We start from the raw sequence: 22,968 nt of genomic DNA on the forward strand, positions 1-22,968 counted from the left end.
AAAAATGCACTTTTTACTCACTGAGACAAGCACACAAACAGCATAACACACTTATAGAGACACAATCACCTCACTGGCAATGTGATATTTATCCACATCATACTGTATCTTTATGCAAATAGCACCATTTCTGTGAAGTAATTAGAAAATGCAGCTGACTGCACTATACCTCCTTATGTACCCGCCTCTGCTGTGTGCTACCAGGGACTCTGACAATGTGAGGTATATTAAAAAGCACACATCTCATCCTCCTCTCCCAACCTGAAAGGAAATGAATGTCTCATCATTGAGATTGCCCCACTTTCATTGCAAGTAATATTATTTCAGATGTCGTTATGCTATTTAGGGCTGTCTCCTTTCCCAGTTTAAAAAGAACTGACCTTTGAATATCTAGAGGACTCTTTATGAAAATGTATTAGATATTTTAGTCCATATTCTGCACGTCCTGCACATTTGCGTACACATTTCTTGCTACTGTGTCCAAGTTTGAAGTAAGGCAGCTTGCGTGTCATCTGACAGGGTGTTTCATTGTTACATGTGTAGAAGTGAGTCTGCTGACAGTGCTCTTTACCCCCTCATCAAAGCCCAAGCTTTTCCTCTGAACCCCCTCCTCGCTCAGGCCTTTATGTGAGCTTCAATCCCTGTTCAGCCCTGTACACTGCATCTAATTATGCCGAGGCCAGCATGAGATGTAGACGCAGTCTCCAATGTACGACTCTCACCCCGTCAAGAAACATAAATAGGGCGGAAAAAGTGGGTAATTAGGAATCTTGTCCGTTTTCCTTTTCCACTTTTGGCTCCTCTCCTGCTTCATCTGCATGTTTCAGAAGGTTTCTCCAATTACTGAGCCAGCACCCCCAACCGTTTCTCCATCCGCCACCAGGGGGAAAGCAGGAGGGCGAGTGAAGAGAAGATAACATGGAAGGATCCTGAGAACAGTGTGAGTTTGAATGTATGTTTTAAATGAGCAGTTCTACAGGGTAGAGTTACATTGGAGGAGAGGGATTTCAGCTGTATGCACATATACACGTGTCTGTTAGAGAGCTTGACTTTATGTATCTTTGTGCTTGCTGCTGGCTTGATGCACATAGACGAACAGCTACAGTATTTACCCAAAGGAACCCCCCCACATGCACTGTGCCCCTTCAACAATGGCTGTGTGACATCAACTAAGGCAGGATTTGGTGTGAATCAGTATCTTTCAGGGAGCAGATTTATATACAATCTTCTTCGTGTGAGTCATTGCATCTTGTCCTCATAGATGATCAGTCATCAGGTTGGACAGTGGCCTTTAAATATCAAAGCAGCAACATCAATCTCATTGAAATATCGACTGATTAGAGACATCTGAGTTTGTAGCATCTACCGCAAAATACACACATTGTTGATTACTACCACATGCATAGGTGGAGACACACACACACACACACACACACACACACACACACACACACACACACACACACACACACACACACACACACACACACACGCAGTAAAGCCACCCTCACACTCCATCTCATTTATCAGTTTTGCAGAATCAGCTGCAGCAGAGGTGACAATATGTTGGTGCTGAGGGGAGGATGGTGAAGGTGAAAAGGACTGAAAACTGGCAGGGAGAGGGGACTAGTGATTTGGATTTACTGGCACCTCTTCACACTGATTTGAGTGGAGGTTAATGTTGTTTTTGGAGGTGGGTGATCACATAATGAATAGTAGCTCTGATAGTAAGCAGTACTGTCCATTCTGTACAAAGTAAGCCACTCAAACTTGTGAATTCAAAACAGAGGCTTTTAAGTATCTGATACCTTTTATAATAGATTTTCTATCATGTGTAATTTCTTCATTATTTTCCATCTTGTATGGCCAGCTAAGAAGCCTAAGATGACACTGCAAAGCTTTCACGTGAAACACTTTCACTGTGCAGGAAAGAGAAAAGCGATTTAAAACACTTTCACTCTAAAAGTCCCCACTGCTTAAAATATCAGCTTTGATGGAAAAGGGCTCTGTGATGGAAAAGTTACGTGTGCTTGGCTTAATGGCGATAATGCATCTGGAGCAAGAATTATAGAGAAGAGCATTTGTAACTACAAGCATTATCTTCCATTTTCACCTGGAGAGGCATTGACTGAAGGTTTTTCTTCCTCATCTCCGCTCCAGCTACTTTAACTGGGACTGGAGTCATTGTTTCCCTGTTCAGTTGCCATTAGTTTCTCCTTCAATAGCAGACGGCAGCAAAAAACCTCTATAGCTAATCTCCTCCTTCCTAGTTGGTCAGTATCAGCCTCGCTCTGCCGCTTACTTTCAGCACAGATTAGGATGTATGAATGAATTGGGCTGGCTGTGCTGTAGTGGTAGGAACATGGACACATTGAGCCTTAACATGCCACGTGTCCTACCCATCCACGGATACACTATCACTTTATATTTCTGTTGACCCCTTAATTCTCCGTTGCCCTTGATTCACAAATTGCTACAGAATCCCCTCCACCACCCAAGGAACCAATGAGAGGCATGTCATCGCTTCTTATGAATAAAAATGGATAACATTATGGGGGGGGGGTTTCATTTCAGCCATGTAATGTTGCTGTCATTTCTACTTGTGGGAATCCAATGTATACCACACCAGAGAAATATCCCCCAGATCCCATGAGAGAAATGTCATTCTCACACGCTCATAAATCCTGCAACATCCTCAGGTTGTGCAATCAGCCTGCGGGGATGGATGGAAACAAAATTGCTACTGGGTATAATAGGCACACCCACAGTATTAAAAACATACTGCGGTCATGGGAGAAGGCAGTGTGGTTACAAGGTCACAGCAGGGACTAACCTGATTTACTCGAGCCAGTAATGTTGCCTTGAAATGATATAGAGTACTTACTGAGCAGGGGTTGTGATAGAAAGCCTCTCCTAATGCATTAATATCAAGGCAATACTAATTACTAAACGACCTGTAGGAAACCAGTATGGAAAGCCCCCTGCTTGTGATTTGACCCTTTTAGCAAAACAGCGTACGCGGTGGGGGGAAAAACTAACGGGTAAAGACAGACAACACACAACAGATTAACAAAGCACCATATTAACCTTCAGGTGCATCTAATTGTTGGGAAATTGAATGCAGCTCTCAGTGAGGGGGCGATCAATATATCGAGCCGGCCTGGTTTACAATCTCTAATCCTGCAAATCTTCTTGAGGTCCTGAAGTGCTGTATTGAATATCTGAATGACTCGGAGAGCACTGCTTAAGCATAATTAATGTAATGCGTCTGCCGGTGTCCACATTCATTCCCACTGCCGCCCGGTGATTTCCCCAGATCAGTCAACCTTTCTCCCATCAAGGTATACTTGGCTGCAATGTCCATTGAGTATAAGGTTAGATTTCCACTATGTATCAAACATTACAAAATAAATTGGAAACGCTGAAAGGAAGTGTAAACTATGGTTTTAAAACTGTGTAATTTTGATTTGAATCTTTCAGCTTTGCCTTCTGGGATTTCTCACAGTGTTTCAATAGAGGAAATGATTCGAAACTGACAAATAAAACAGTGCAAACAGACTAGACCAGTCTGAGCGAGAGTTTATGGTTTCTTAATCAATCATGTGGCTTCTAATAAAAGACTGTCTGAAATCCAGGCATGCAAAGCTGAGAAAAGCAGACTTGATTGTCTGAAAAGAGACTTTTGTAATACCCAGAAGACACAGATTTGTACAATTGAAAAAACCCTACCAATAAAGTAAGATGAAAGCAACTACGTCCAAACTTTCAAATTTGTTTAAGTTGAAATTTGGTCTGTGACATAAATCTAATTTCATAATGTAGGCCTCTGCTGCTTCCAAAGACTTTTGTATGCAGGGTATCTCTAATCTAGTCAGCCATCGGCTTGATCTCAATAGTAATGATACACAGCTTAATAGACAAACATCTGAAGCTATTGATCACAGTTGGATCAGCTGTAGACAAATCCATTATGTCACAGAGAAAATAAAATATCTATGTTATCAGGAGCTGAGTGAAGCCTAGCCATATCCTCTAGCTCTTATCTCTAATGTTTACCATGAAAACAAACAGCCTCTTCTTTGTTTAGAAGCTGTGACACTGCATGAGCTGATATCAGAGGGGAATAACAAATGTCCAATGTCTTACTCACTACATTTCCCAAGTGCAGATATGTTACTGTTAATCAAATCATATCTATACTTGTAAATATCCATCCATATCTTAGGTCTCCTTAATTTAGTCTTGTCTTTGTGCGGGGTGGGCAGCTTCAGCTTCCTGTCCCCTCAATCACAGCTCACTGTTCCACTTGTCATCTGCAGTCAGGCTGTTATTGAGAGGCTTCCCTCAGGCCGCCTCTTTGTCTTTAGTGGCTCGATTCAATTAAACTGACACCTGGCATGGCTCCTCGGCTGTATTGGCACTTCTTTTCATCCCATCTCTTTTATCAGCATAATCGACCTCTGATGAAATATTACAAATATACAGCTCCTTCGTTGTGCTTCACTGAACTGTGTAGGGTCCAAAGAAAAGGGCCATTGTTTCATGAGGCTTTAATGATTTTGCAAATTAAAAGAATGATTCAAATCAGTGAATACCACACTCTCTGCAATCCTCACATTGTCCTCATTGGGTTAATTAGATTTGAATTTACATGAGCACATTAAACGTATGGTTAGTGACTCGTGCACTCTTGTCATGTTAGGAGGGTGGTGGGTGGGGATATATTTAACTCCTCAAATGCAAGGGCGGATATTGTTCACAACCGTTTGCTTCTATTTCTGGAAATGGAGGACTGCGTTGCAAAGACAGCCTTCTTGTGGCGGTTCACAGTTACCATATATAATGCATTTGATGCACCTTTGTTATGCAAAAGAGGCACGATGAAAAGAATTCCATCATTGAGAAATGGAATTCCAGCTGCCCCGCCTCTTCCCCATGGTCATGAGAGCTGCTGGAGGTGCAGCTCTGCACACGGGAGGAATATCCCCTCCACTCCAGTCTTGTTCAGCTGACACACATGGCCTTTTGATATTTCATGCGTCTCTTCTATGCCACAGAGGGATGGACAAGGAGAGGCTGAGGGGGCATGTCCAGAGCACTTAGACCTTTCTCAAAACTCATTCAGTGTCCTTGTATTCCGTGACTTTTTAGAGTAAAATCCACAGATTTAGCCTTTTCAGTGAACCCAGTTGTATTTGATCAAAGATATTAATTATTCACATAGTATCTCGCTTCCAGTATCAATGCACACTTCCTGACCTTGCCCATTTGGAGCATATTTAACTACTTTCTGTTGTTCATCCAGGAATGCTATGTTCTACAAGAATTTTAAGCAGTTATATGTCAATCCAATATGTCAATCCAATATTTTATGTTTTAGTTCAAACATGATTATACATTCTGTTGTTATCCTACCTTTTATCTCACTACTACCATCCACTAGATAAACATGACAGCATCACAGGTTCCGTGGAAATGTCACTGAATTGACATCTGCCCACACGTTCTTTATCATAAATAGTACTAATCCTTTTTTACAACCATGTGAAAAAAACACATGAAGCGTATATTCCAACTCCCCTGAATGAATATATAATGTTCATCCCACGCCTGTGTACATGTATGATTGCCTGCCAGTACAAACACACATTACTCACAGCCATGCTGACAGTGGGTCCTGTTTGAGATGAGCGCTTCAAGTAAAGGTCTGATGCCCTTTTTATGTGTCGCTCATACATCATTTTATTATGTTCGTAGGACCTACAGACTCAGAATAAGCAGCTTTATTTATCGGAGTTGTCACCAGGCTTTCTTCTTCACGTAAAATACGTCAAGTTAAAGCTTGACCGCCTGCACAAGAATACAAAACAAACCAAGGCCAACTAGGAAAACTTCCTCAAAACACAACCCGTTTATTAATCTCATGCCCTGTGATTATTTCCAGCAGCTCAACACGAAGAAAAATAAGCTTGGTATCTCAAAGGGAAGCGAAAATAGGGGGAAGGTAAGGCACGGTGAAGAATACATTGAGGCCATTATTGAGGGCAGTGAGGGAATAGTTTGGGGCTGGACTAAGAAAAGCATGGGCAGAAAGACTTTTAGTTAGGTCAGATGAACACAGATGGCAGCTCCTATAAACCTCATATGATAAAAATGTAGAGAACATTGACCTGTCACTTAAATTAGATATATTTGACTGGTAATCATTTGATGTTATCGTGCATTTAAACCTCAACATATATTGTTCTGTATCCAATTCAACATAGGGCCTACAGATAACTTCTGACACTTGAGAGCAACTTTGAAACCAGCTTTCTCTGAACGTTCCGGCAGCTGCAGCTCATTATCTCACACAATGGTAAAATGAGAAAAGATTCTTTGCTTCACCAACATCAGATTCATCATCAGCATGGAAATTAGGCTGCCATCGTGCAGCTGTGGTAATGTGTATGTTGACAGATTATGGACATATGGGGGCTTCTATAGATGCAGGTGCTTTATTCTCAATCCCTCTTTGATTGAACATAGAATCTGTGCTCTAAAATTATAATGAATTTTCAACAATAGCTTTACGGTATGCTTTAGGACAGAATCGCAGAATTCATGTGTTTTGAAGACGATGCTGCGGGCATGGACTATTAGATTCTGTAACTGTTCTCCCTGGTAAGCAGGACATTAAAAGGGCAGAGGTACAGGTGATAATGCTCCACTTGCTAAATTAGGACACAAAAGATGTCTGGAATAGGGTGCAATAACACAACATTTGAGATGTTATTATTTTCATTGCCATAATTGAGACAGATTGCCAGTGATGCAGAATGTTCGGTCATTTCCAGGTTGAAAAGATGGAAAATAGTCTTTCAGCAAATACAAATTCACCCTTGTAAAGTAAATGTGTATTCAAGGACAGCAAATGCATTTCTTTCTTTGGCACAGTAACATTCTGCTGACTCCAAGGCGATATTTCTGATTTGTTTGACAAAAGAAATACCTAGTTGCCAGTATAATGTCTCTGTTGATTTCCAGTCTCCCCGCTTCCAAGTGGTAAGATCCTGAAGCAGATAAAGACCCAATATGAGAAATGGCACAGTTGAAGCATTATTCTGGCAATAACTATACAGTACATTTCTATTCACACTTACAAATGCAAATCACGAATACAATCATTTACAAATCTGTCACTTCACATTTTCTTTGTGCTTCCAGGAAATAATTAAACTGGAAAGCCAGATTTCCTTCTCTCCAGTTCTGAATGGATGCTCACAAAGCTACACTCCCTTGCCTCTCTGTGCTCTTCCTCCACCTCTGTATCACTCTCTATGACACATGAAAACACATTAGCCCTCCCTAATACAGCTCGCAGAGAGAGGGAGAGAGGCAGTGCATGTGTACAAATGAATCAGTGCTGTTTGTTGTACTGTTTCGGGCTGGAGCCGTTTCAAGTATCTTCTCTGAGAGAACCGCAGATCATGTTTAGTAAGCTTGCCCTCATTATATCAGACCCTGAGGAGAGAAGGGCCCTCTCACTCCATACTATCAAAGCCATGGAGCTGCCTTCGAGGACATGCTTCAGTATGAATAGAAGCTACAGAGTACATACAAAAAGTTGCATGCTCAGGCCTCATCACCTCTCTCAGTGGGAAGCTGCCAACATTCAAGGTTTTGATCAAGCCTTGCCGTAATGGCTGTGGGTGACAGGTATACGAGACCATGGTTGTGGGAATAAATAGCTAGATTAGCATAATGCATCACCAACAAATTCAGCCTTCAGTGCGTATGAAAGAACTACTTTTTGCCTGAGTGCTGCATTCATACACCGTCTGGGATCGTATTTCATAGGACAAACTCACAATTATGTAAACAGGATATTTACCTGTGCACCCTTGGAAGGTAATGTAATTTACTTCCAGCGTGTGCTCGATACTCCGTCATGTAGTCTGTATTTCTGGCAGCTTTGAAAAGGCTTTGCAGCTCCTATTGTCCACGGAAAGCGTATATTCTTTTCAGCAATCATAATTCACCTGATACATGGAGAGCTTACCTCCAGAAATCCCAGCCATATTGATCCATCTGGAACTGAGCGACATTGCTATAAACAAGCTAATCTAACATAAAAGCTGGCCTTTCAATGCGCCAGCCTGTTGAAACGATTTGGCTGTGCTGGATAGCAATGAATAAATAAATAGATAAATGAGACACACAATCGGAGGCTCGGCCTGCATTGCATCCATATAACTGGAGGCAACAGCTCTGGAATGGGTGATTATTTGGAATAATATCCCTTACATTTGGCAGGTGTTTAGCACCGCTGGGTTGGGAATGGGGATGACAAAGACGTGAAGGTGGCTCTCATCAGTCAAACTCCTGTCTTCTGTGTTCTTCCACCTATATCTTGCATCTGAACTTTGTGACCTTCTGCCATTCTCACGTGTGATTAATTGCCACTTAAGACTGTCCAACTTTAATTTATGGGATCATTACCAAGGGAATGTGCGCTTTACCTGAATAGTTGCCAGACCAGACTTATCTCTGTCTCTCCCTTCCATTCTCCTCTAACCCCCTGCCTTGTTGCTGCCTGACTTGCTGCCAGTAGGCTGAGGTTAGCGCAATAATGGTAGAGGGGGGGGGGGGGGGGTTCAGAAACCCTTACATCTGCCAGGATTACAGCAATTCATTGTAACCTTCAGCAGCCCTTGCCAAATGCTCTCATAACACTTACTGGGCAGTTTTGCACTCCGGAAGGCACCAGTAGGCAATGTTGTACAGGGGGTTGTATACCTTTGGAGAAAACACATGGTTTAAAGGGAGGTAGGGGAAAAGGGCTTTGAGATTTCCGTGGAGATTTGTTGAATTAAAAATACAGATTTTTTAATAATTTTCTTTGATGAATTATTTAAACCCACAGCTGTGTTTCGCTCCTCTCTTTGGACATTATTCATTCATTGACATTTTGCTAGGATGGAAATGATCAGGATGTTGAAGAGGGGATTTGTGCCTACAGTGAACAGAATGATGCTCGATTTAGTAAAATGTAGTTTGTTCCTCTCCCAATTTCTCTTCCTTTGTGAGGATTTATCTAAATCAGGTGGATTTAGGAGACATTTTTATCCTGCTTAACCCCGCTCCACATTAATATGCACAATAGGCAGTGATAAGATTGTGATAGCATGTTAACCACGGAGAAAGGAAACAACACCATCCCTGCTCAGATACCGAGGGACCTTTTGGTTCTGTTCTGACTTATCTCTACTTGGAACAATCAATCTTAATGAGCATTAAGAATGTTCCTTAGTGGTAATCCACAGGCCTCCCTAAAGTCACGCTGAATCTTTTCAGCCTTAATACGTATTGAACAGTAATCAAACCCCAAATTAAACTTTCCTGTGGAGTATGTGCACTGTCAGTTCTCTCATCAGTATCCAACAACCCTTTTTTCCCATGACCCTTCACAAGCTAAACCATATTTGTATTCCAAAGGTTTGCCTACGTCACATTTATATTTAATAAGGAATACTACATGTCATCTTCCTCTATAATCTAACAAGTTCATGTAAGACTATAAACTCCTTTAATTATATACAGTATCAAATATTCAGTTGTAAAATAAAATGTATTTGAAGGAGCAATCCTGAAAAATGGTGGAGATGTTTATCATTTACTTTTATTTGTAGAAATATATTGTATCACCACATTGACTTCATCGTCAGTAATACATTGTCTCGCCTATGTCTTATTTCACCGAAAAACTATTTAATTAGATGAATAAACATGCATTTTATTCCTAGCCTCTTAGAATTTAATTGCATTTCATTCATAGAATAAAAATGGTTTCCCGCAATAGCTGTCATCCCATAAAAATGCTTTGTTTTGACTAAATATTGCCTAGCACATAATGAGTTTATTAAATGTATATCTGTTGAAAGAATCATATCTGCTATGCTGTAGCAAGAGATTAGAGCTGCCAACATAACAGGTGATGATTTGTCTATTGATCCACCAGTTGTTTTTGTGCTCCGTGAAGAACAGAGCTGTTTCTAGCAGTTCTGGCAGCTACTCTGCCTTCTGAGCTGAATGTGACCAACAGCAAAACATGTCAAGTATGTAGGCTGGAGTAGCAGTTGTTCCGTGAAACAAAATGAGTAAAGGTTTTTTGTTCTGCTTCAGAAGTGACACAAATGTGTATTACACAGTTACCCCTGTATGTGGTATTTCAGTGTATCTAGATTAATAGTAATTTGGCTTCAATACATCAGTAAGATTTGCAAAATGACACTGTGTCTCTGTGTGTTGAAAGCAGACCCGATTCTGACTCCTGGCTCCTTCGAGTGTCCCGCAGCCTCCAGTGCAATTAATGATCTTGCTTACAACATTAGCGCCACAATCATGAAAAATCGCACGAAAGCACAGAGTCCCCCAACATATTGAGCTCAATTCATCACAGGCTTCATGCTCATTGGCGGTGTCAAACTTGGTCTCAGTGTTATTGAGTGCTATGGTAATCAAGTACCTGCCATAAGCTCCCAGGAGTGATTATGTTTTTGTTCATACAGTTCACGTAGAGTTATGATTTGTCTGGACATTCAGCTAATGAATCATCTTATTTCTGAGTTTTACAGCATACTGTCTGGGGCACTCAGAGAAAGTAAAACTCACAAATCCATAAAGTGTCTTTGTTAATCCATTGTTTTGACGGTGCTTGAGCATTCGGAGCATTATAATTTATCTAGAAAACAAGTGCACCACTCCTCAATACTATTTCAAAGTGAAAAATACAAACATGATTAGAATTTTTCCTTTCAGACTTTCTGTCCTTTGTTTTTATAAGCAGAGAGACACATGAAGGCAGACCATGGGTCCAACATCCAGTGTGGTATGCTGGGAATTCCATTTTTTTCGAGGTTTTAGGCCTTCAGGATTGTCTATCTCTTGATACTTAAAAGATGTAATCCATGTCAAGGAGCCATTCTTTTCACTGCAATCTGTAACAAAATCAAGATTGTAGAGATTGCTTGTTATGCCGTCAATGTCTTCGCACCTTTGCAGAAGTGATGGCACATCACAAAGCCGTACTTTAGAGTTGCAGGCTATCAGAATGTATATTAAGGAGGGGGAGGGGAATCATATTGTGTAGTTCAGGGGATGCAGAATAGAGTTGGAGTTTGACAGACAAAACGCAGGGTGTATCAGTGGCATGAAGACAGGGACCATCAATCAACAGACAGCTTTCTTTAGCATTATAAATCACTTCATTGCCTAAAGGGCATCATCTGTCCCCATCTCCTAACTTCAGACGGAAAGTGTGTAGTGTAGTTCCTCTTACAGATGGGATGAACAACCAATATGAACCGCTTGTTCTGTTTATTTGCATCGTCAACAATCATACACATCCGTATGTCTCCCAGCACTGTAGCACGTACACACATCAACACCAGTTTGCCCATCCATTGTCACAGCAGACAAGCGCATGGATGTTTATCCTACACCAGAAAGAAATACTCAGTAGCACAGTCAATCAAAAATAGTCTGCCTAATTTAAAACAAAATATGTTACAAACCAAAATCAGTGCATTATGTAGCATATACAGTAAGCAAATACTGTGTGTATGGTCACATTGGGAGGGAGTGCTCAGCAGATCAGAGTTCTTAACAAAGAGAAGTAGAAGTTCATACAGTAAGATAAACAGTTTGTAACACTGAATCAGTCATTGATCTTTTCGCTGTAAACAAAACCAAGGCGCCAGAACAATTAGTAGTACGGGTTAGCGGAAATGAAACAGTTCAGCCCATGCTGTAAGCTCTGCAATGCTGACAGATTGAACCAAATGTTTTTTTCATTGTATCAGGTGTAAGTGAATTTGATCACATTGATGCATCTATAGGTGCCATGTTACTAGATTCAAAGTATCAAAAGCTGCAGATTAAATTCAAACCACTACATACAAACGCCTAATGACATTTTATGTTGGTATTGAGTATCATACAGCCTTTTTTAGATTCTTTATAATGCTGATGGTCCAGACTGAGTCATGATATGAAATGCTCATTGGAGAATATAGAATGTGAAGTATTGCTGCTATATATGTGCATTCTATGCAAGCATAGCAATAACAAACAAACTGTAGCATATTCATCATATACAATATCTTTGTGCCCCGCATTGGCCACCATTGTGGCATTATACACTTCACATGTATGCATTTATACATGCACGTCTAGTGCAAGATATTTCATTTTTTAGAACTTTTGTTCATCCAATTATTTGGACAATTCATCATCTGGAGACATCTACTGTATCTGGTCCTACTCAAGTGGACCGATTACTGAAATGAAAACCACACAAGACCCTATCACAGGTCTGAAATGAGCTCAACAGTGACAAAAATAAATACCAGAAAGTGACACTATGCACAAAGTGATACTTTTCTTTTGTCCATAAGTGCACTGAACATCAGTCATTTATATGCATGGGGTTATCAAGCGTAGAAGATGAGCTCAGGAATCTGCCCCCCCTGCACCCCAGTGCCATTAGTGCTGTCCGAGGAGCATTGGTACTGAAAGGTCACTTTCCCACACTGCACCTCTGTCATCCCTTCCTGTCCAAAGTAGCTGAGCTCATTCCCATCCAGAACCACACTAGCAGTGTAGAAGGTGTCGGGCTCGATCTGCACTGGATACTCAAACCACACTGGGAAGGTGTTGCTGGAACCATCAGAGAAGTATTTGCTGAGGTTTTGTCCCAGCATTACTCCTTGACGTTTCAACTCAATCTTGGCACTGTACTCTGCTGATCCACAGCTAGATCCATACAGTCCAAACCCAGCGATAAAAACTCTTTTATCCACTGCAAACTGTATGCTGTCGCAGCGGCCCCGATAGCGCCACTGATTGCTTCGGTAGGCACATGACTGGAATCTGTGGCAGCGCTGGGGTGTCAGACCTTTTCTAGGCATACTGACAAACTCCAGCTCAGGCTTCTTGGCCGCTGTGTACCACAGGAAGATGTCATTGGTCTCATTAAGTGTCAACACTCCCGACTGGGCTGCTCCATTGGCAAAGTCATCCAGAGCCATTGTAGGGATACGTATCAGGTACATGGCCTTGCCCAACACCTTACGCCTGTTATCAGTCGACAAGGTGAGGTCCCGTCTCTGGCACTCAGCCTCAGCCCAGCTGAGTGCCGCTTCAAACACCACTATCTCTTTAGCATTGAGTGTCTCGCGCTGTAGGATACTCTCGAGGGTCTGGGAGTCGATGTCGCAGAAGCCCTCCGAGCATAACGCCAGCTCGGCCTGGGCATCAATCACTTCCCAGCAGCGCTGCGTCAGCTCCGGCTCCTCGAACAGGCAGCTCTGGGAGAGTAACACGCAGGCATTCTTGGCGCTCAGGCTGGTCTCCAAGAAGTTGACGCAGGCACGTGCCAGGTGAGGGACAATGTACTTCTTGGCAGCGTAAAGAGTGGCCAACACTGTGTCAGCACTCAGGTCAATTTCATCACAGTAAATGTACCTGTTGAAATAAAAATGAGTCTTTCTCAGCTTTATAGACAACATGGTGTAAGCATGTTTATTAAGCAGATCATGTTATTATAAAAACAGACCTGAAGGGGTTATAAATAGTAATGTTGTATATACTATATGTATATATACAGTACTTTATGCTTAAAACAAGTACTGTTGAAGAGTTAAGACAAAGGAGAAGCCTTACTTCAGCATTGCCAGAAATGCTGCTGGTTCCACATCTGGAATATGGATTTCATCATCGTTCTCAGCAAGTTCACCATAAAACATGGCATGGAACACTGAGCTGCCCACAGCCAAAACATACTGTTGGAAGAAAAGGAAACAAAGTAAAAGAGTGAAAACAGGAATACAAACATGCTGTATAGTCTGTGATTTCACTGGAAATAACATAACGTGTAGTAACATTCAGTAATGGAGAAAGCTATCTGTCCTTTATAATTGTCCTAAATCCAATTAGTTCCCATGTAGCTCCTACTCTTTACATACAAAAATAAATCAATTTGTGGGTGTTGAACAATGCCTCAATTATAATCATTGGAGAGACTGAACCTGTTGAGCTTCTCACATAATGAGCCGAGCTCAGCCAGTTACCATTTTCCCTGAGGACGAGGAGGCACATTTCTAATGAACAAGATTGCCTCTGATTTAAACAAAAAACTAAATAGGAAATCCTAATAACACAACTATAGAGAGTGCAGCAAAAGTTCAATTAGCTGAAATTAATGACTTGTCTGAACCTATGATGAAATCAGATGCAACACAATGCTACTAATTCCAGTGATAAGCACTGTGTTCAAGGCATGCATTTTGTTATTGTACTCAAGTACATCCGTGTGTGTGTGTGTGTGTGTGTGTGTGTGTGTGTGTGTGTGTGTGTGTGTGTGTGTGTGTGTGCGTGCGTGTGTGTGTGCAGCATAAGTATGCGTTGGCGGGTATGTGGGTGGTGTACATGTTCACATAAATAAAAAGGCACATACCCAATTTGCCTTGCAAAAAGCTTTTTAGAAAACAATGCATATTTTTGTACATACTGAAATTCATTAAAGCATGAGTATATAAATGCTGCATATTAGAATATGATTAGTTCCACCTTCTGACCCATTGTATTTTACAAATGTTCACTCTGCTTTTAGCTGCATAAGGCATCCCGTATTTTGTAAGAAATATAACTTTAGAAATTAAATCATAATGCACATCTGAGTTCCTGCCAAATGGACACAATAAAGATTGCGGTATTGAGCGTCATTATATTCCACTGGCATAATGTCTTGACATAAAGTGCAGTCAAGTCATCTTCGATGTCCTTCTTTCCATAACGGCTTTCTTTAAATGCATGGAAGAAGTGCACTGCAGCTACCAATCATAGATAATACTTTCGGGTCCCAGAACCAAAAAGATGACCCATGCAGGGCTCATCTGTCTGGGTAGATGTGGAATGGCCAGCCGAGAGAAATTCATGGCTGCAAAATCACTTACCAGATTTAATGTGAATGTTATAATCATATTCCAAATGAGTACACGTAATGATGTTCTTTTAGATGAGCCACATGGTGTAGGCAGCTATACACTTTAATCATTGATGTGAACATCTTGGAAAAGGCAATGAGGTCAGAGGGAGAACTAAACAAAGAACCATGTCGACCTGCATGTTGCAACCGGCGTAAACGGGATGAATTCGGGTCTAATTATAATACTAATGGCTATAAAGTAGATTCACTATAACCATACATCCAGAATTCAAAAGCTAATCAAGTGAAGGGGTAGACAAAGTATTTATAGGATGTGAGACGCAGAGTTGAATGCATCTTTCTCTATTACTTATCATTGTGGCTGTGTGCGGTTAGACGTGTTTGATTAAAAGTTGGGTAATTGCAGAGCTGTCTCTGAAAAGCTGAGCTAAAGCAGAGACAAAGGCGATCCATTCTGCGAGATGACTGCTGAAGAGGATATCCCTTCCTCCTTCCCTCAGCCTCATTTACATAAATAATTGAGGACTGTCTAGAAAAGACACATGGTGCGGAAGTGAGACCTGAGCACAAAGGATTGCAATTCTATTACTGCTGGCGCGGGGGAGATTATTTTTATGCTGATATGATATGAATAACTGTGCTGGCTGATTACTTGTTTGCTAATTTCCTCGCTGCAACCGTGACTTTAATCGTTGATGAAATTCTTACTCTGTGTCCCGGCAGCCGCTGGGTCCTTCCAGGCTGACCCACCACAAAGTGAACATCTGCCATCAGCTCATTGTTGAACATTACTGAATTTCTAAGAAGGGAAAGAAACAAATTAAAACAGGAGAAATCAATCATACACATTACATACACATACACATGTGTTTTAGAAGAGAGGAAGGGGAGAAAATCCACAACTAAAAGTTATAAGAGTGACATTAAAGGAGACCCATAAATATATATATTATGCGATTAATAAGATTAATACAAATTAGTCTTTGGCAAAAATCCAAGCAAAAATAGTAAACTACATATATTTTCTCCTTCTCTTCAAACAAGAGTTGTGGTTATAAAGTGTCCCAATTGCTTCAGGCAAGACAGTGCGTGGATTGAAAGAAAGTCTTACATACCACACTTACACAAACACAAAGTGCCTACATAGAGAAAAACTGGCAAACAATCCAATTAACTAAATGGAAAATCCCCACTGTGAAAGAATGGGACAAACAATGAAGCTGCGTTCATATATTATTGAGCACTGGAACATGTGACAAGGGTGGGTAAACAGCCCCATGGATTTCTGGAGAGACAACAAAGCCAGGTCGGAGAGCACACATTTAGCTCTCTTACTGATAGGCCAAGGTAAATATTTAGCTTTTAGTACAGAGCAGCATCTGCCTGTAGTGCATATCAAACGCACCCGATGCCTAACCACCCTCTGTTATGTCAAAGCGGTAAAGTCTGCCGGAGCATGGGAGGGTATAAACAGAGATACCCCCAGCAGATTAAGGGCAGGGCAAAGGGAACACCCACCCATATACACACACACACACACACACACACACACACACACACACACACACACACACACCTCAGTATAAAAGACTAACTACCTTACATAAGTGTTTTGGGATACGTTATCATCTGAAAACTGGTAATACAATGCAGTGGAACATGCAGCTCTTCTCTATAAAACGTCATGTGATTTTGTTAATGATGAAGATTCATCTACCATGATGAACTGTTGGAAAAGCTGTCATGGTCCCTGATTCAGAAAGACAGTTACTGCTGGCACCTACCTTTCTCTTATAGTGGAGTAAAGTCCTTGCCAGTTACAGTTCTGTATGGTGGTGTTGTTGTTGTTGAGGTTCTGCTGCTGGTACTGTTGCACTGTGGTGGTGGAAGCCGGCTTGTTGGTGGGAAAAATATCCGCTGCCATCTTCTTCTTCTTCTTGCTCCTTAGAGTGATTATCTCATAACAGACAGGGGGCAGCTTGGAGCTGCTACTGGCATTCCCTTTCTTGGAGCTTTTACTTGATTTGCTTTTCACTGACTCGGGGAGCATTAAGAAGAAAGTCAGACATTTCATGTTCCTTCCCTTGGCATCGACCATGAGTGTGTTCAACTGCCGAGCAGTGGGATAGCATGCAGAGAAGACATTCACCAGGACCAGGCAGGTGTAGGGGGAAACAGAGAGGGACCTGAGCTGTACTCAGCAGCGTAGTTATCAGAGTTCCTGTGCAAGCTTTCACCTTTCAGGAACTATAAGACAACTCTCTTGTTTGCCTCTTCTCTTCACTCCTCTGAAGAGGCTGGTGATCCGAGGGCGCTTCTCCTGTGTGAAGTTTGATCTGCTGACGGAAAAGCTCTTGGGGTTCCCATCCCTGCTTGTCCAGAATGATGAGATCTGCTCTTTAAATCACTTCTTTTTCTCCTCTGCTCCCATGCCTCTCTCACTCACTGAGGGTTGGCCTGACAGCCCCAGATTTAGTACAGCTGCAGTGGTCCTCAGGCAGGCAGCGGTGTTTACTCAATTCCTTTCATTTCCCACTCTTACTCCTTGTGTGCTTCTCTTTTTCTTTCAGTCTGTCTTCAGCTGTGGATCCACCTTTTTCTATCAGACTCTCTTTCTCCTCTCTGTCCTCCACGGAGCCTTCTGCAGGATGCTGTAGCGGTGGATGCTGTGCAGCTCTGCTCAGCCACTCGTTCTGCTGACTACAGAGGTTGAATGGGAGAGCGCAGAGGAGATGGAGAGCCACCTCCCCGCCCCTCACAGCACAGCGCACAGCTCTCTCCATAGCTCAGCCAATGGGAGCACATAGCATTCATGATTGGCTAATGCAGCCTAGTGCAGCACAGACTTGAATATGCAATAGTCAAAGTCTCAATTAAAGTGACAGCCATGCACCATAAGAATGATATATTTATCTCCAGGTTTGCTTCCTGTGTTTGTTTGACCTGGAGCCACAGCAGTCACTTTGCACTACAGCACTCCATGTTTTGTTTCAAAAGGGCAATGCAAATGGAGGCGCTCTTTTTAAGGGCAGCATTTGCTTAATTCATGCATCCTTTGACAATGGATCTTCTTTAATGAGCTTTTTTGTTTACAGAAATAGTTTTGCATTACATTGGTCTTTGATGCTTTGATTAGATTTATGACTTCTACAACATATTCATTTCTTAAACAAGCTTTTATTGTACTACCAGAATATGATAATGTAGCATATTGCAGTGAGCTCGTTATCCTGTAACTCTAAATATTTATTTGAATAAATGTCACGTATTTACATTTTAAATATGTGCAATAGCTGTGAAATACTGTAGCGTAGACTTTCTCTTGGAAAGCTAACTGCTTCTCTTTCCCAACTAGGAATATGTGCTTGTGCTTTAGTTTTCTTGTTAAGTCATCTCTTCAAGAGAGTACATGGGGATATAAATGTAATGCACTCTTTGCACAATGTATAATGCATACAGTTCCTTTGCTCGTCTTGTCGAGTTGGGCCTGTGCACACTGGGTATTTTATTTAAAGCGCACGGATGATTTAGCTTTTTAGTGATGGTGGTTTAAAAGGTTATGCAACCTGTCATACTTGATATAATAAGACCCAATATATATATTTTTTTTTTCTTAGAGCACTTTGTTAATTCCACTGCAATGGTTTCCTTGTTAATACTATTGTGTAAAGTAGCACTAATACTACTTGTAATACTAGTTAGTTTGCACATTATATCTCATAATATATTAAGGGTGAAATTAGACCGACAAAAAGAGCCGAATGAGGTGAATATATTGAATAGGGAATGTCTTCCTTGAACCACTGTCACAGTATAGATTTGTCCATAAACCTTAATTAACTGTATAAGTGTGTGCTGGCTGAGGCGCATAGCCCACTAAGCTTCTTTATACAGTACAGTGTGTGCTGGAGAACAGAGACATGTGCTATGGTAACATGCAGCCAACATTACAGGGCACCATACTCTCAAATTGCAGGCCACTAGAGATGTTACCTAGGTAACCACATCCACATGCAACAGCAGGACAGAAATGTAGTATACAAATAATCATGACAGTAAAGCAAAAGTATAATACAATATTGTACTATGAATCTATTGGCTTTATAAGAAACATTATAAATAAATGTGTGCTGTGATTTTATTCTACATATATCCATTGCCATTAATAGCAACTACATTATAATGTTTAACAAGCAAACGTCCTAACTGTTGCCAGAATACACAGTTTTGTGATTGATCTGATATGTGTCTAGCAGCATATTTGATAAACAGGATGTCATTCTATATCACCCTGAATGGCTTCTTGCTTTCTTTAATTGCATTTTCTCTCCATTCATCAGCAGAAAATGTAATCAGGTTATTCACACATTCAGAGTGAGAGGGGGGGGGGAAGTAATGACGGTGTTGTCACAGTGTCAACACCACCTTTGTCTCACACTTTGTCATCACATAATCACACGTTTTTACATAAAAAGTCAAACATAAGCATGACTGTAGTAGCACTGTGATCAGCATTATGGTCGATAAAGGCTGTTATTCTTAGTTAAGCCTTCATCTATATTTTCTGTTAAAAAACAACATAAATGTGCACACAAGTTAAACACATATATTTTAACCATTTGGATATAATGCTAACCTCTCATTATTGTATGCTTATTAGAAGAAAACTAATGTGTACATGCAAAATTAAGATACATTTATTTTCTGATGCAAGGTTAAATATTTCCTTCGAATTTCAGTGCCTGGCAGAACTCCAGCCTCTGTGTATTACCTGCAAAAGGTGGAGCTAAAAAGCAGCAGGAGTCCAGCTGTGCCTCTGTCGATTAGTCCTTGATGACAGTACTCTGTGCAAATCTTCATCTTCAAAGTAGTTCCACCAATACACCTTCATCTTTGAGGAAGCAACTGCAGCCGGTGTGAAACGTACATGCAAGTAAAGGTAGAAAAAGTCAGGGGCATCAATTGTAAGGAGAATACTTGAGTAACTCAAATGAGTCTCAGTTTCTGCTTTACACCGGCACATGCTTGTTTTTATCATTCTTTACAAGCTAGTATATCCCAGAACGTCTTGTGTCCAAACGTATTACTATTTCAAGGTTAAAGCATAATGGCTAATGCATAAATAATTAGCTGTATTACATAATAATTATGTTAAGTATGTCTCATCAGAATACAACATATGCATTAGTAGCTTCCAGGCAGTGGATTACTGTATAATGATGTCCGTGCTCACAGTACTGTAACTCATCAATTTGTAATTCAAATAAAAAATGGAAGCACTGAGTAGCAAAGCCCAGACGGTGATCACAAGAGGTGCAATCTCGTTGGAATTTACTATGCAAAATCTCAGGAAATGTTCTCTAAAGCAGTCTGAATACTGAGACTTGCTGACTGCTTGCTATTCCGAGTTTGAGCGCAGAGATGCGGCAGTGTGTTTTAGTGACAGAACTCTTCTGCAGAGAGATACCTGCTGCGAGGCTTGGCTGAGCACAGCGGAGGAGAGGGGAGGCTGGGAAATGAACTGTGATTCAGGCCTGGCACACATAGGCAGGGACAGGATCCAGCAGCTCGTCCAGTGCCCCCCCCCTCCCCTCTCTCTGCTGCCACCATAAAAGCAGGCGAGGGCACCTGACAGGTGGAAGGGGCGGAAGAGGTGGCGTCTGCCCAGAGAGGCGCTCAGAACTCCTGAAAAAGAGAACGGTTGGTCAGCAGGGTCTGGGAGAGAGCTGATAGTCATGCACAAGAACAGTGTGACGCTTGTCTGTATGTGCATGAGATTGTGTGTGTGTGAGCTTTAATATGAAAGTTGACGTGTGGATAAAATGGAAACTTTTCCAAACTCTCCTTCTGACATTGGCCTCTTTCTATTTAGATGTTCTGCTTGTTAACAGACCCTCAAACTTCAGCCAATCGCTTCAGAATTTGAGTAACAAGGAAAAACGACAACAGGATGAAAATGTAATTAGAAAACCAACAGGAATTTTTAACCATGTCTTGTCAAACAAATGATACAACACACTTCACTGACCAGCAGAACACCATAGATGAGATGATAGCCTCTCTTTCGCCTCACTATCAATATGTCACAGTCACAAGATGTATGGGGTAATTTTATATTCGCCTAGAGAGCGCAGAGAGACTTTAGGAGGGCTGCAGGAGCCACCAGCATCTCTGGATCACATGCACAACAGCAACCAGTTTAACATCTCCATACATGCAGTATTAACCTATATCTGATATATCTAATCTTGCCATTGTGCATGTGTGTGTGCTGCAGAGTGTGTGGACACAGTAATGTCAGTTTAGAGCAGACCTTATAACCCCGACCCACAACGTGCTCACAGGCTCACTCCCACACACGTTCTGCTATTGCTCTCTCACTCTCCACGCTCTGTTTCTGCTGTCATGTAAAACTTGATGGACATAACTTTCAGTGTGATTTCATGTTTTGGGTGGAGAATAATTATTTGGAAATGTATATCATATTCTGTTCTGGGGTACATTTTTTAGTTTGAGCGTTGTTCAGCGTCCCCCTAAAGGTTTCCCAGTCATGTTATATGTGCACAACACTTATTTGGTGCTTTACCAATGAAGTGCACAGTTACTGAAACGTAACATCCTGGAAAGGGTCTGACTGAGGACTGTTTTGACTGTTTTGTAGATATGACATGATAAATGCCATGGTAACTTAGCCGCTTCAAAGTGAAAAACACAATAGCGAAAGTGTGTTCCCCAAGACAGCATGAGTGTTATATCCAAATCCAATAATCAGGTTTTTATCTTACTACACTATTTTTGTAGGGTTAAAAGTTGTTCTTATTTATTAGTTCATTATTTGTCTGGGTGAATCTGATTTGCAACCCAATTCCCTGGTTTATGATGTTTCATCTTGATTAAAACATTAAATCAAATGAAGTGGTAAAACAAAACAGGTTGTGTTGTACATGATTGTGAGGAGTGATAGTGTGTGTATTATTAGGTATGAATACAGCATATAAGCATCAATTTGAAGAGTGTATCCAATGATCTGATCAATAGTTGTTCGGTGTTCACGTCTTTGTAGCAGATTGTGATTTTGGATCAGTAGTTAACAGTGTTCCATGATTGTGAGACTTTTATACTGCGAAAGCCTTCTCTAAATGGCATTTACTGCTACTAAAAATCAGTGTTTTTTCAGTGAGTTCAGGTCCTGTGAAGATCAAGATTATTTGTGATTATTAGATAATGGTGTCCAGCACGGAACATACGGTTAGTTGGGTTTCTCTTATCCTGTTAATTCCACTACCGTCCAGATCAATATCTGATTCATACATTTCCAAACACTTTTGGCAGCAGACTTACTCTAGAGTCCGACTGGAAGGATATACTTCTTCACTAATTTATGAGAGTGATAAAGTACTACTTTATGAGTCCATAACGTTCATTCAAATCACTGACTTGGAATGCACTAAATAACATAAGAAACATTGATCGTCCTGAAACACAAATCCAATGTGGACCCAGTTTATAACCGTTGCATAGATCGCTGAGGCAGTACCAAAGCCCTGCAGTGAAAATGCTAGATGTTCTGAGATCTCCATGAGGAGATGAATATATTGAATATATTCCACTTTAAGTAAAGCTTATTCAAATGTCCTGCCAGTTCCAGGAAATCATTTTCACAGACAGAATTCAAAGTGCTGCCAAGGTTTGTGGAGTGTCCATTTTAGCCATGTTTGACTTTCACTGCTAATGTACATAACAGCGTTTTCCACTCGAGAGGCAAGGGATCAGCCACATCAAGTGGAAGTTGACAGGTTGAGGATTTCAGGTAATTTATGGTTCTTATAAGCTGCCACTTATCTGTTGTTTTCTCTTGAGATGCGCTTAAAAGAATGTTAAACTAGACAAGTGCACTTAGTAGATTGCAGATCTCTGTCTGGCTTGTCTCTCTCTCCTCAAAAACAAAGAACAGTGTAATCTCACTCAAATGTCCCCCC

At 41.1% G+C, this 22,968-nt stretch overlaps 1 protein-coding gene across 1 annotated transcript; it reads right to left on the bottom strand.

The window, feature by feature from the left end:
- Positions 1–11,339: 11,339 nt before the first annotated feature.
- btbd3b (BTB (POZ) domain containing 3b) lies at positions 11,340–17,684 on the bottom strand. The gene is made up of 4 exons (XM_034226534.1): positions 16,774–17,684; positions 15,698–15,788; positions 13,705–13,823; positions 11,340–13,506 (listed from the first exon to the last, which is right to left on the bottom strand). Exons 1-4 carry the CDS (start codon positions 17,085–17,087, stop codon positions 12,474–12,476), a joined length of 1,557 nt encoding a protein of 518 aa, XP_034082425.1. The 5' UTR covers positions 17,088–17,684; the 3' UTR covers positions 11,340–12,473.
- Between the last annotated feature and the right edge of the window lie 5,284 nt (positions 17,685–22,968).

The sequence above is a fragment of the Gymnodraco acuticeps genome, unplaced genomic scaffold, assembly GCF_902827175.1.
Source record: "Gymnodraco acuticeps unplaced genomic scaffold, fGymAcu1.1, whole genome shotgun sequence".
NCBI classification, from domain to species: Eukaryota; Metazoa; Chordata; class Actinopteri; order Perciformes; family Bathydraconidae; genus Gymnodraco; species Gymnodraco acuticeps.